General features: G+C 31.3%; 2 protein-coding genes across 4 annotated transcripts; both read right to left on the minus strand.

Moving 5' to 3' along the window:
- Positions 1 to 523: 523 nt before the first annotated feature.
- LOC110620221 lies at positions 524 to 7,650 on the minus strand. 3 transcript variants are annotated; one of them, XM_021763861.2, is made up of 12 exons: positions 6,629 to 7,650; positions 6,111 to 6,353; positions 5,780 to 5,837; positions 5,595 to 5,695; positions 4,494 to 4,715; positions 4,350 to 4,412; positions 3,535 to 4,029; positions 3,377 to 3,445; positions 2,612 to 2,776; positions 1,958 to 2,174; positions 1,520 to 1,864; positions 524 to 1,236 (listed from the first exon to the last, which is right to left on the minus strand). In XM_021763861.2, exons 1-12 carry the CDS (start codon positions 7,550 to 7,552, stop codon positions 1,124 to 1,126), a joined length of 3,015 nt encoding a protein of 1,004 aa, XP_021619553.1. In that variant the 5' UTR covers positions 7,553 to 7,650; the 3' UTR covers positions 524 to 1,123. The 3 variants fall into 3 exon arrangements, with proteins under 3 accessions (XP_021619553.1, XP_043815290.1, XP_021619554.1); XM_043959355.1 differs by lacking the exon at positions 6,111 to 6,353; XM_021763862.2 differs by lacking the exons at positions 524 to 1,236; positions 1,520 to 1,864 and having other exon boundaries at positions 1,969 to 2,170.
- A 3,181-nt stretch (positions 7,651 to 10,831) lies between these two features.
- LOC110620001 (uncharacterized GPI-anchored protein At3g06035) lies at positions 10,832 to 11,737 on the minus strand. Its single transcript, XM_021763538.2, has 2 exons — positions 11,514 to 11,737; positions 10,832 to 11,440 (listed from the first exon to the last, which is right to left on the minus strand). The coding sequence occupies exons 1-2, from the start codon at positions 11,596 to 11,598 to the stop codon at positions 10,950 to 10,952; spliced, it is 576 nt and encodes a 191-aa protein (XP_021619230.1). The 5' UTR covers positions 11,599 to 11,737; the 3' UTR covers positions 10,832 to 10,949.
- Between the last annotated feature and the right edge of the window lie 1,557 nt (positions 11,738 to 13,294).

A 13,294-nucleotide genomic window follows, 5' to 3' on the forward strand; every position in this document is an offset into this window, starting at 1 on the left:
CCCACTTCCTCAAATGATTCACCAAATGCAGCTGATTTGGTCCCGGTTCTCCTCTTAAATCAGAATTGGTGGTTCTGGCCCAAAACCGGCAGGCCTACCTCTAAGTAGTATGTTCATTCAGTGGTCATCATACCAAATTCTGTCAAGGCAGTCCATAGGAAGGCAAAAATCTCTTCATCCCATTGCTTTGTGTTTATTTATTTATTTTTTAATTTGTCTTATTTATGCAGTGGGTTTTGATTTTGAGCACTGATATCTGTTGGGTATCTTTCTAGTACTGTTAAGGCTAGCTTGGGAGTAGAGGCAGCAAAGGGAGGCCATTCTAATTCTGCATTAGCTAGAAATCATTAAATGGCTTCAAATATGTTGTTTCAGAATGTGCTCGGCCTCCCTCTTATTGATCTTCATTCCAGCAGCTGCTTTCCTCCTCTTCCTTTTTTCGTGTGGGGATTTGGCGGGGGGTGTTTGATTCTCTCTGCCAACACTTGGGACAAGTATTAGCTGGCACATACTTGAAGACATCTAATAAATTCCTCTGCAACTTTGGTTATTGCAAACAAAATATGCATTTTGCTGAAGTAAACAATGTGGTAATTTGATAGTAGAATTGCTTACAACATCACTCATAATGTAACAGGAAAAAAAGGGGCAAAGAATAGAGAGTGGGCGGATTCTGGAGAGAAGCAACCGTATACATGTCACAATCCTATCTGTTTCTAGGTATATGGGTGGTATTTGATATACCCATTTCATAAACACCACGACTCTACATCCAATTGCTATGTTACATATTCCTTGTAATGAATGGCAACCAGTAAAATATAAGAAAAAACAAAAAGAAAAAAAACAAAGAAGAAAATAAAAAGAATGAATGTGGACCTGGATTCTTCACCTGGTCACTCCCAAGTACCTATTCAGCCATTTACATCTTCAGTTTCATACTGTTAATCTGACATCCCCGAGTCCAATCCTTGTGATGCAGCTTGTGGTTTATGCCCAGGAGCCTCATCGCAAATGGTTTGTGCTCCGCAAGGCTTGTCATAAATGGCTTAAATCGATTAGATGGTTCCTCTGACAGGTAACTAGCTGCTAAAAAGATATCCAACTTATCCCAGCACTCTCATCAGCCAACATGTATGCATGGTAAATTTGGAGGTTCACTGCTAACTAAATTTGCCCATAAATTGGCGAGAGTGAGAAAGCAATGCTGTCCATTCCAGACCACTGTTTTCATCCCTGGTTCAAGGAGATCAAGACAAGACAAAAAGATATATTAATTGTCAACCTATATTATAAGCTCTAAGCGTGCATGTCAACATCTCGTACTCTGTAAAATGGCTCCAAAAGGGGCCAACAATTAGCAATTAATAAATGTATGATAAATAACATAATATCTTGGCTCATTTGGATTATGCCAACAAAACTTCAACTGCACACAATCCATAACACACACAGACGAAATAACTTCGTTCTCTGGCCTAGCCTAATCCTATGCCTAAAGAATATTTATCATGCTTACCTGGCACCATTCCGGCAGTTAAAGCAGACAGTTGACAGATAGGACCTTGTCCAGAGACAACATGATTATAAAGTGTGTGGGAATCCAGATCATGTATGTACTTAATAGATTCTAATATTGTCTTGAGACTTTCCCCATATTCAAAATCAGGTGAATTCAAAATGCCAAGCAGGGCCATTTCAAGTCCTGAACTTGACCATATTAAAGAACACTTGCTTAGAAGAGTAAATATGCCCATGGAATCTGTTGAACTTGCTAATATCCATGGCTTATAAAGTTCTGCTGACAATCGAATAACTTCAACAACTCTGTAAATTTCACCAAGGGCAAGGACATATTTCTTCCCTGCAGCCAGCCATAACATCAAGAAGGTTACACGCCAAAAAATGCATGCTATCCTTGTGAAATTTACTGTATATGAATGATGCTAACGGTTACCTTGAGGTTTAGATAATATTTGGTCATGGACATTCTCTTGTAATGACCGTTTCCAGATGAAGGCACCGTGCCTCAGTTCTTGTGCACAAACAGACAGCATTTTAGACCATGCAGAAATATAACTAGATTGCTCCTCCCTTGGTACTGAACTTAAAACTTTTAGTGTGAAGGAAACATATTTGAGGAGTTCAAGTGCTGACCTAAAATCACTCTCTGCCTATCAATGAAAAAAGGTCAGAATTCTAAGTAGAATAAAGTCAAACCACCAAACAAGCAAAATCTTCACATAAGAAAGTGGTTGTCAGCCATGTCTATAAACATGTTTCTTTTCAATGATTAACGATCAGCTATCATCTACTCTTTTTCTGGAGCCTAGATGAGCCACAGGCACAAGACTATGCACAGCATTTTTCTCTACTGCAGGAGATCTTTTAAGAAATATAGAAACAGCTTGTCTGCTACAAGGTTTTAAAATCGTAAAAAATGTAAAGTAGTACTCGAAAGCTAAATGAGGCTACATGCTGCAACAATAGATAGACAACTCCAAAGTTGAATAGCCAACTTATTGAATTACTGACAAAAGAATGACAATGCTTCCAAAATTCATGAATTGGACAATAAATGTTCCTCTCATAAAGTAAAGCACAAACTTACTAGTGACAATTTTTTTGTTAAATGACATTCTGACTCTAAATCTTGGAACTTGGGTTCATGCAAAACTTTAACAAACATATGGAGGCTTATATTTTCCTGTGAGCGACGCTCTGAGTAGGCTTCACCCGAGGAAATACTATCTTTGTGCAATTCATTAGTAAGATCCTGTAACAGAAAAGAAGAAAATGTTAAAAACCCAAATATTCTTATTCGGTGACTGCACAAGAAATCACTAGATTTCTAGGAAGCATAGTAACAGAAGCATTAGAATATTGAAATCAGATGCAAATTGGACATGGAATCAGTTTTCGTTCAGCACTATTAAAGCTATTTGGGTGGCATAAATCCAAATAAACAGATGTGAAATAAGAAGACCGACTATGGAAGGAGGAAACTGGGTGCAGAAAAAAAACGATATTAACTAAGCTATGATCCAAAAAGAGTATTGCCACATACTTATCACCAGCTACTGGGTGATAGACGCTCATGCAAATATTTTTTCAAGAAGATAGACAATCAGATTATAAACCTTTTTCTAACAATTAATCCCTCCATTTATCTGCTAGAATGCCTTATAGAACAGAAAATAAATGCAAATATTTTTCCAAGAAGATGGACAATCAGATTACAAAACTTTTTCTAACAATTAATCCCACTATTTATCTGCTAGAATGCGTTATAGAACATAAAACAAATGAGAGCATGTCTTCACAATAGTGAGAATGACAAAGAGAAGTAAACCAATTATAGTAAGTAGTAACCAACCTGTATTTCTCTATCAAGAGCTTGCACTTTTGCATCTTCACCAATGAGAGCAGCAGCACTTTGAGTTTTCTATCAGAAAGCATATTTCAAAATTTAATGCTACGAGTGATTCAATTTTCAACTGGGAAGGGGGAGGGAACGGCTGGGCAGTCAACTACCTTTAGATTTTCCAGATGGCACAGTGCAATATAGTACAATTCTTTCTTCAATTTGGAAAATAATTCAACATAATCATTTAGCTCTATTTTGGTCGAATATTTTGTATGAGACTCTTGAAGACCAATAACAGAGAACTGATCTTCAGCTCTGGCTCCTGCAGAGGCATCTTGAAATTCCCAGGAATCATAATCAAAATCATGATTAGCATTTCCCAAATTAGAGGACATCACAGTTTTGGTGGAATCTAGTCCATTTTCACTCAGACTTTGTTCCCGATTAACTGAAGTACTCTGCTCAGCTTGACTGTATAATCTTGAAATTAGATCATTGATAGGAATATTAAAATAGGGATTCTTAACGCCAACTCTTTGATCAGAGGTGAACTGAGCTGAAATGTCTTGATCGATCACAGGATCATCTGCTTCTGTTTCTTCATCACCAAAAAGGGACAGGGGCAGGGCTCCCTTGTGGTTGTCTGCCCTTACCTTGTTCCCCTGGAATAGAGAAGGAAATACATCACTGAAAGAACAAAATTTTTCATGTTTCCACCTATGAACTCCACTCTGTCAGTGTCATGCGCTAAATCTAGCATGATAAGTCAGTAAATAAGAATACATGTCCTGGTGAAGAAATTATAAGTAGGTCTCAAAATGGAAACCTACTGCATTACATCTCACGCTTGAGATGGTTAATATGCATGTTTTAGAACAGAACAATATGCATGTGTTTTGCTTGTAAATGCAAGGAACAGTTTTAGAATTTCATCTGGACTGCGTTCTATCAAAACAGTAAGCATATAAAATGGGTTATCCACCTGGACTTCATTAAATACCAATGCTTCAACAGCAAGAGAAACTTCAGCAATGTTGTGCTCTTCCTGCAAGAAAAATAAACTCTTAGTTGAAAATTCTAGCAAAGTCAATGTTGAGAAAGAAAACAAGTTATGTTAACCCATCACCTTATCCTTTGATCCAGCTTCTGGAAATGCATCCTTAAATGCCCAGGAGTTTTCATCAGAACCAACTTTGGCATCAACTTGGGGATAATGCAACTTCTTTTCAATATCATTCTCCTTATTTTTATAGCTTGAGTTGAAATCAAATCCAAAATTCGATATACCATGTACGCCATTGCCAAAACTAGATGTGTACAGTGCTCCCTCGAATTTTTCTGGCATTTTCTGATCATCATAAAAGTTACAAAATGTCAAAGACCCATATCCAAATGAAGATTCTTCAAATATTTGCCTATACATGTTCCAGTGTTCCTCATCAAGCAATTACATAGCAAAAAGAATGCAAAAAAAAAAAAGGAAGTGAACTATTTCAATGGGCATGCAAGCACCAACGCTCACCCACCCACACAGAGGAAAACATCACCTAAATGTCCCAGTCTATTATCAATTTCTGACACTCAATCTTTATACTAAAGAAGACTCTAGTCCCTCGTATACAGTGAGCAGTATAAGCTCATGCTAAAATTGGCTGCTCAGAAAATGGGGAAACCATATTATAGAAAATCAATCTTAGATGTTTTATTGCTAATTAGGCCTGAGAAACTAAATAAGACTACCTATCAGCTTCAGCTCTCAAAGATAGCACTATATCAAAATCAGTCATAGTCTTACTTTTACAAATCAAGTTATAATCTGACTTTTATACTTTTATGGAACCAACAGAAAGCAAAATAAAAATAATGCACCCTTGAAGCTCCATCAGCATCACCAGAATCCTTATTTTTGTCAGCTATGTTTGCAATAAACAATTTCTCATCTGATTTCACCCAACTTGGACTCAACCTAATGGAATCTGAACTTAGCACATCCCAGCTTAAACTAGTCCTATTAATATTAAAGGTTGGTATAGGTTCAGTCTTCATCTGGCCATCCTAAAATGATGTCATCGAATCAACAATCAGAACCAAAAAGCATAATAATACTATTGCTTATTTGTATAAATGAAAGTGTAGAAATTCAGACTCCTAATTTTTTCATGGTTTTCTAAGAACGTAAAGTTTTGTGGCCTAAAGATCAATTTAACAACATAATACCTTTTTTTACCTTATCAACTTCAACCTGAGGCTTGGAATCTGCAACCTTGAATTCCCATTCATCATCCCCATCACCATCATCAACAACTTCTCTATTTTCAGCAACCAGAACTGGATTCATAGAATTTGTACTTGAATTAATTCTATTACCATTTGAGTTCCAACCACTAAAATCGAAATTACATTCATTCCAACCTGGATTAATTCCATTAAGATTGGGTAATAGCCCATTCTCAATCTTGATTTGTTTCACCTGACTCAATAAATTTGCAAAGAAAAAGTAATTAAACCATTGCCCATGTTCAATTCCCTCAGAAAGAAGAGAAAAGCAAAAATGATTTTTAAAATCTCAAAAGACTGTTTAAAAAGCAAGCAGCATCAATAATCTTTGTTAATACCTTATCAACATAAATGTTTAAGTCATGGCGATGAAAGCAGTTTCTTTTTCCTCATTCTCTTAACAACCAAACAAGAGTAGGGACAAGAATCTTATGACCAGCCATAAACACAAGAATCACATTATTACCTTAGAGACCTCATCAGACATTAGAGTTTTGGGCCGAGCATCCTTGAACTCCCAATCATCTTCATCACCATTATCAACTGCCTTATTTTCATCAACCAGATCCGTATTTATTGAAGTTGCACTTGAATTAACTCTATTAACATTCACGTTCCACCCATTAAGATCCCAGCTCAGTTCATTCCAACATGGTTTTAATCCATTAAGATTAGGTACCGGCTCGTTCTTAGTCTTGATTTGATTTGTCTGGATTAAAATTTGCAAAAGATGAATCTTTAAACCAATGCCCACGTTCAAAATTCCACAAAAAGCAGGAGAGAAAAACACGATACTTTTTCAATTCTCAATACTGTAATAATAAGGAGCAGCGTCTAACAAACTTCGCTACCAGCTTAATTGACATCAATTTAAAGATGTAGGAACCAGAACAGTTTCTTTTCACTCTCTCAGCAACCAAACAAGAGTAGAAGTAATAACCTAGAGAGTCAAATCCTCGATCAAAATAACAATAACATTTTTACCTTGGAAAGCTCATCATCCATCGGAGTTTGTGCTTGCGAATCCTTGAACCCCCACCCATCATTATCTCCATTATCAAACCTCCCATTTTCAGCAGCCGAAACAGAATTAGCTTTATTTGTGCTTGATTTTGCCTCTCCTGTAACGGAAAATTTCCCGTCTTTGTTTGAGTTATTTATGTGTGTATTCAAATTCAATAGACTCCAATCCAAATCCAACCACTTTGAATTCAGTTTCAGCCCATTTGTACCATTCTCATGCAAATCATTCGCATTCGAATTTACCCAATTCCAACTCGAATCTGGTGGTCGTGCATTGGAACTAAGTTCAGCAACACCTAATTTCAGAGAACTTATATTCAAATCTGAATTTTTGTCGTTCTTATTTGTTTTATCTACAGAATTTGACCCGTTCAAATCCGTTATACAATCGTTTTTATGATCAATCTGTTTATATGAATTAGCAACCAAATCATTCACATTTAAACCCGATCCCTTCTTCATAGAATCAACATTTTTACTGGAGAATAAGCTGGCACCACCATCGCCAAAAGATGGATCGCCCACACCAGATTCTTCATCTTCGTCCACGTCCCCGAAGATTGAAAGAGGCAAAGCTCCTTTTAGTCTTTCCCATCGAACCATGCCCGAGTTAACCCGACCGGGTGCTGAGGCAGGCTGGTTCGATTCCGAATCTTTGTTTTCCAATTTTTTATCTGTAGAGAATCCGAAGGCATCAAGGGGATTCGAGGCTTTGGGGTGCGACAGGCCAGAGGAGTTGACAAAATCTCCCCAGTCCTCATCATCGTTGGCAGCAACAGTTGAATCTCGGCCGTTAACCGTAATGGAATTGGAAAGGACGGTCCGACTGAATGGCGCAGACTTGAAATCGCCGAAGCCCTCGTCGTCGTCGTCGTCGTCCACCATTATTGAGAAGTGGAAAATGCTGCGTTTGAGGTTTTGCGCCTTTGTTTTGTGTGTTTCCGTGCGAAGCGCGCGTTAAATTTGCGCTCGCAGTCGCATTGGTTTTGTTTAGATTTTCTTCGCGGAAAGGATCCGGTTCAGAAAATATAAAAGTATGGGTTGGATCTGCGCTGGCATGGGCTTGGACCCGGGTCCACCATTACGCTTAGGCCGCCCGCCTAATTTGAGTCCCATCACTTCTTTATCTTCTCATACGAGCTTTAAATACAAAAACAAATGCCCTAAAATCTAATCATCAATTATTGTTAATATTTCTTATATATATTTATATTTATTATATGAAATCATTTTTAAATAATTATTAGTATCATAAATAATAAAAAACAAATAATAAAATTTAGTAATTTAAATTTTTTTTGTCAAAATTATAAATTATTGATAAAAATAATTTATGTAGTGATTATTATTATTATTATTATTATTATTATTATTATTATTATTTCATATTAATAATGTCATTGAGATATATATTATTTAAAATATAAATATGTTTAATTTATTTTTAGTTCAAAAAATATTCAACTATATTTTATTGTAAAAAAATGAATTATTTAAAATTTCAATAAAAACTTTGGAAATTTAAGATATTTCATTGATATGAATTTTTTTTTTCAAATTATTATATAGCATAAACTTGTTTTTCATTCACATATTTTTATTATTTTTAGTTCATAATAATTTTTAAAATTTATAACATTTTTATTTACATAAATATTACAATTTATAACATTTTACTCAATACGTTTTATGATAATAAAATTATTAACAATTCTTTCAATTATCAAAACATACTTATTGAAATAGATAATTAATTTATCATCCTATATTTAAAAAAAAAATAATAATAATATTAAATAAATAAAGACATTTTCATTAGTTATCAAATAAAATATTACAAAAATAAATTTAAAATATATAATCATTTTGAATAATTCTAAAAAATTATATCATTTTCATTAACTATCAAATAAAATATTATAAAAATAAATTTAAAATATATAATTATTTTGAATAATTTTAAATTTTATTTTTATATTTATTTTATTATACGATATAATATATATAATAAAATTACCATCTAATTTATATTTTTATTTTAAAATTTTAATATTATTATATTATATATATATAAAATATTTAATTTAATACTTTTGTAAATATTCAAAAATTATTTTTATATTTATTTTATATTAATTTTATTATATGATATAATTTTATAATAGCCATATATATATATATATATATATATATATATATATATATTATCTTAATTTTAAAAAAATTTAATGTTTATACATCTTTTTAAAATTTTTTTAATTAATTAAAATTAATATAAAAAATAAAATTATCAACTATATAAATAATTAAATATTATTGTAAATAATTTAAAGGTATTATGACAATCTCTTATTCTACCCTCTTCCCACTATATAATAGTATGAATTTTAAAAAAATTATAACAATTTATTTAAAATACTCTTTAAATAATTCTATTTTTCATAAATTTAAATTTAAAAATTAATAAAAACATTTTAAAAAATAAATATTATTTTAAAATTCAGAAATGATATATAAAAAAATAATTTTAAAAATAGAAATAATAAAATATAACTATTCAAAACTACATACAAGTTAAAAGTCAATAGCATAGTCAAGTTTTTTTTTTCTCTACTTTTGCTTTTGTTTTATACAAATATTTTAAAAAAAATTATAATTTTACCGAAAGAATTATAATTAATTCAACCCAAATAATAAATTTTACTCCTCTAATTTTTAGAGTAGAATTGTTCTTAAATTAGCAAATTTTATTTTTAATACAGGAAATTTATTAATAAACTAATATATAAAATTTCCATTAATATACTTAAAAATAATAAATTTCAGTTAATTTCCTTAATATATAATTTACTCATATTAGTCGGTTAAAAATAAAGCTCAGGTCACAACGAACGGTGAGTGATGTGTTCTTCATGGCAATTTTCTTGAGAGTGGTGAGTAGTGTGTTCTGCGAGTGGTGTGTTTTTCATGACAATTTTTTGCTGCAATGGAGGGGCATGTTTTGTCTCCTTCACAGGTGGATTAAAGTTAATATTGACGCATTTTTAAACTCGCAACGAAATTCGCTAGATTTTGATTATATAGTCCAAGATGCTAATGGTAGATTTATGGCGGCTAAAATAAACTATTTTTGCAGTCGGACGGAAATTAAGTGTGATGAAACAATGGTTTTTTGAGAGGCATTAAATTGGATTAAAAAGTGTGGATGAAATCGCTTGCTAATCCAGTACAGATAGAAATCGATTTCTTTTCGAATTGGATGTTTAGATTCTTATTGTGTCCATTAACTATGTTTTGTTAGATAATTTATCATATTTTATTTCTTGTTGTGTCCATTAGGAATGCTTTGTTAGATCCATTAAAAATGCTTTGTTAGATGATTTATCACGTTTTGTAGAATGTTTTGTTAGATCCATTAAAAATGTTTTGTTAGATGATTTATCACTAAAATATTTTGTTAGATGATTTATCACATAAAATATTTTGTTAGATGATTTATCTAAAATTATTGTCCCTTTATTGTGTCCATTGCTTTGTTAGAAGATTTATACCGTCCATTGCTGATTTGTTAGATGATTTGTCCATTGTTTTGTTAGATGGTGATGATTTATCACCATTGTTTCGTTAGTACTCTGTCCATTGTTCCATTAGTACCGTGTCCATTAACAATGGATAATTTATCATCTTTTAATCTTAGGTAATTTATCATTATATTTCTTAATATTTATAAAAAAAAATAAATTTATTATTAGTATTCAAACTTTTAAATCAACAACCTCTGGATTTGTTTTGTAAGATCCCGACCAAATCTGACGGCCCAAGAGAATCTAACCCACGGTTCAGCAAGGTCAAAAGCTTACCAGCCACGGAGACATTCCCACTTGATTAATCATTGATCGTCTCGCATTCTTTTTGTTATTATTTCCCTCAATTAATCCTTGGATGAATTTGATTCACCGGAAAAAGTCGTAAAATCCCGCCGGATCCTCAAACTTGTTCCTTTTTAAGGCATCTACCCCGCCGAAGCTGGGTTTTTTAGTCCTATCCACTTTTTTTTTTATAGTGATACCCAATGTTTATGCCTTTGAAAATCTCTTTTTAGTCTATGGTGGACCTGTATTTGCCTGACTTGCATCAACAGACAAACTCACCCCTCTAATCAATCCACCACTCAAACTCGACTCAACCAAGAAATGGAAATTTCATTACAAATCCATTACATTACAGACTGAGAGAATGTCCAGAACAAACCTAATACAAAAAGATTGAACTTTGACGCGCTTCAATAAACTAGCACATAAACAAGCATCCCAACCAACAGAGACACCAAGCAATGACAAAAAGCAACCGACGACATCAAACTGACTGCACCGGAGAAGCTCCCGGACGAAGTGTTGGTGCTCAAAACAACCACCATCCAATCATCCTCAGACCCCAGTCCTACCCCTGTAAACCTTGAATCATTCAAGTACTTGGCATACTGGGTTCGTGTATAATTGGTAAGCACCAGAGTTGGAACCAATTTGCGCACGCAAACAGGCAAGACTGCACCATCTGTAGTGGAGTTGATTTTAATGTTACACTTCGATAGTAGTCCTGAGTAATTGTTTACTTGAACAGAGGTGGCACCAGTTCCATTACATGGTTGGTTCTCTAGTTTGTCAGCAATTTTATCTGCCAGACATCCTGCGTTTTCATTCTTGGACAGGGTTGGAAGACGCAACGATGACCTGTAACTGTTTATACCTTGAAGAACATTGTCTTCATCCTTGTCTGCAAAAGAGATTTCGAGTTTGAAGCTCTTCATAAAATAAAAACATCGGAGAGAGCTAGAATACGCACTTACCACTAGAGACCACCGGTGAAGGAAGAAAGAAAATGGCATGAAGCAGACCAAAGAGGAGAATCATCAAGAGTTTCAAGGAGGCCATCTCTATATCTTACAATCTTTGGATGCCAAAAGAACGTCTCTTTTTAGATTGATCAAGAAGATGGGCTCTTTGAAATTTGTATATATAAACCTGCAAGGCTTTGTTTGAGTTGGATACTTACTCCTTGTCTAAAATTTGCCGATGGGTCGAAGGGTTCTTATGGCCTTAGATACAGGTGCCTTTTATGTGTTTATTACACATTTCGAATGTGGTTGCTAAACCGACAGCTATAAACAGGTTCGACCTGCACGTGGCAGCCATGCAAGATTTGGCCACCTTTCATATATCTTCCTAAATTTCCAAATGTATTATTATACACAAGGTTTAGTTAATAATTAAATAATTGTATGAGTAAAAAATATAAAATTTATTTTTTAATAATTAAATATTAACCAATGATATCATTGATTATGGTGAAAATATAATTAATGATAAATTATAAAAATTTTTCAAAAATAGATGGAAAAGGAATATTGTATTTTGAGTATTTTAATGGCTAAGTAAATATTTATTTTTCATGTCAAAGGATTTATTTGTTTTTGCCTCGCTAAATATATAGTTCTATATATAATATATATTCGCAATATAATAATATTAGAGAAATAATTTATAATCAATTAAATAGAAGGATAACGGTTATTTGTATTTTAATGGATATATTTTAAATTATAAAAATTATTTAATATATTTTAAATTAATTATTTAAATTTATTTATATTCTACAATCAAATTTAACTATTAAATTTAATAAAAACACTACGTTATTATTTTAATAATGATTAAAATTAATATTTTAATATAATTATAATTATTAAAAAATTTTAAACTTTATAAATTTTAATAATTATATTTTAATTTTTTTAATAAATATATTTAAAATTAATTTAATTTAATTTTTATTTTTAATTCAATTTATTTTATAAATATATTTTTAAAAATTGATAATTCATTTTTTAATTTTTTTCATCGATAAAAAAAATATTTTATATAGTTATAGATTATAAATATTATGATAATATTAATTCTAATAAATTAAGAAACATAATTCTTTTTACTTAAAAATTAATTATATTTATTATATCTAATTAAAGTTACTAATTAATTTAATAAATTTAAAATAGTTAAATTAATTAAATAAAATATAAATTATGGTCATACAATATCTTGATTTAATATTTTGTATTAAATGAATAGATGATTAACTTTCGACTCTATTTAAATAAATATAATAAATATAATTAAATTTTTAAATAATAAAAATAATAAAAATTTCAAATAATAAAAACAGTAAAAATTGTGATTTTTAATTTATTAGCAGTATTACTATTATAATACTTATTAGAAAAAAAATTATATTTGTTAATATAAAAAAAATCAATGTAAAACAATAAAAATAAAAAAATAGTTATCAACTCTAAAAATATGCCATCAAAAACTATAAATAAATTGATTCAAAATAAAATATTAAATAAATTAAAAAATTGATCAAATTGAAAATATAATTATTGAAATTAATAAAATTTAAATTTTTTAATAATTATTTATTTAAATTATATTAAAATATTATTTTTTTAGTATTGATTAAAAAAATGACATAACATTTTTATTAAATTTAACGAATAAATTTAGATTAAACTTAATAGTAAAATATAAATAAATTTAAATTAAACTTAACAGTAGAGTTAATTTATAAAAT

Source organism: Manihot esculenta, chromosome 8 (assembly GCF_001659605.2).
Source record: "Manihot esculenta cultivar AM560-2 chromosome 8, M.esculenta_v8, whole genome shotgun sequence".
Classification (NCBI taxonomy): domain Eukaryota; kingdom Viridiplantae; phylum Streptophyta; class Magnoliopsida; order Malpighiales; family Euphorbiaceae; genus Manihot; species Manihot esculenta.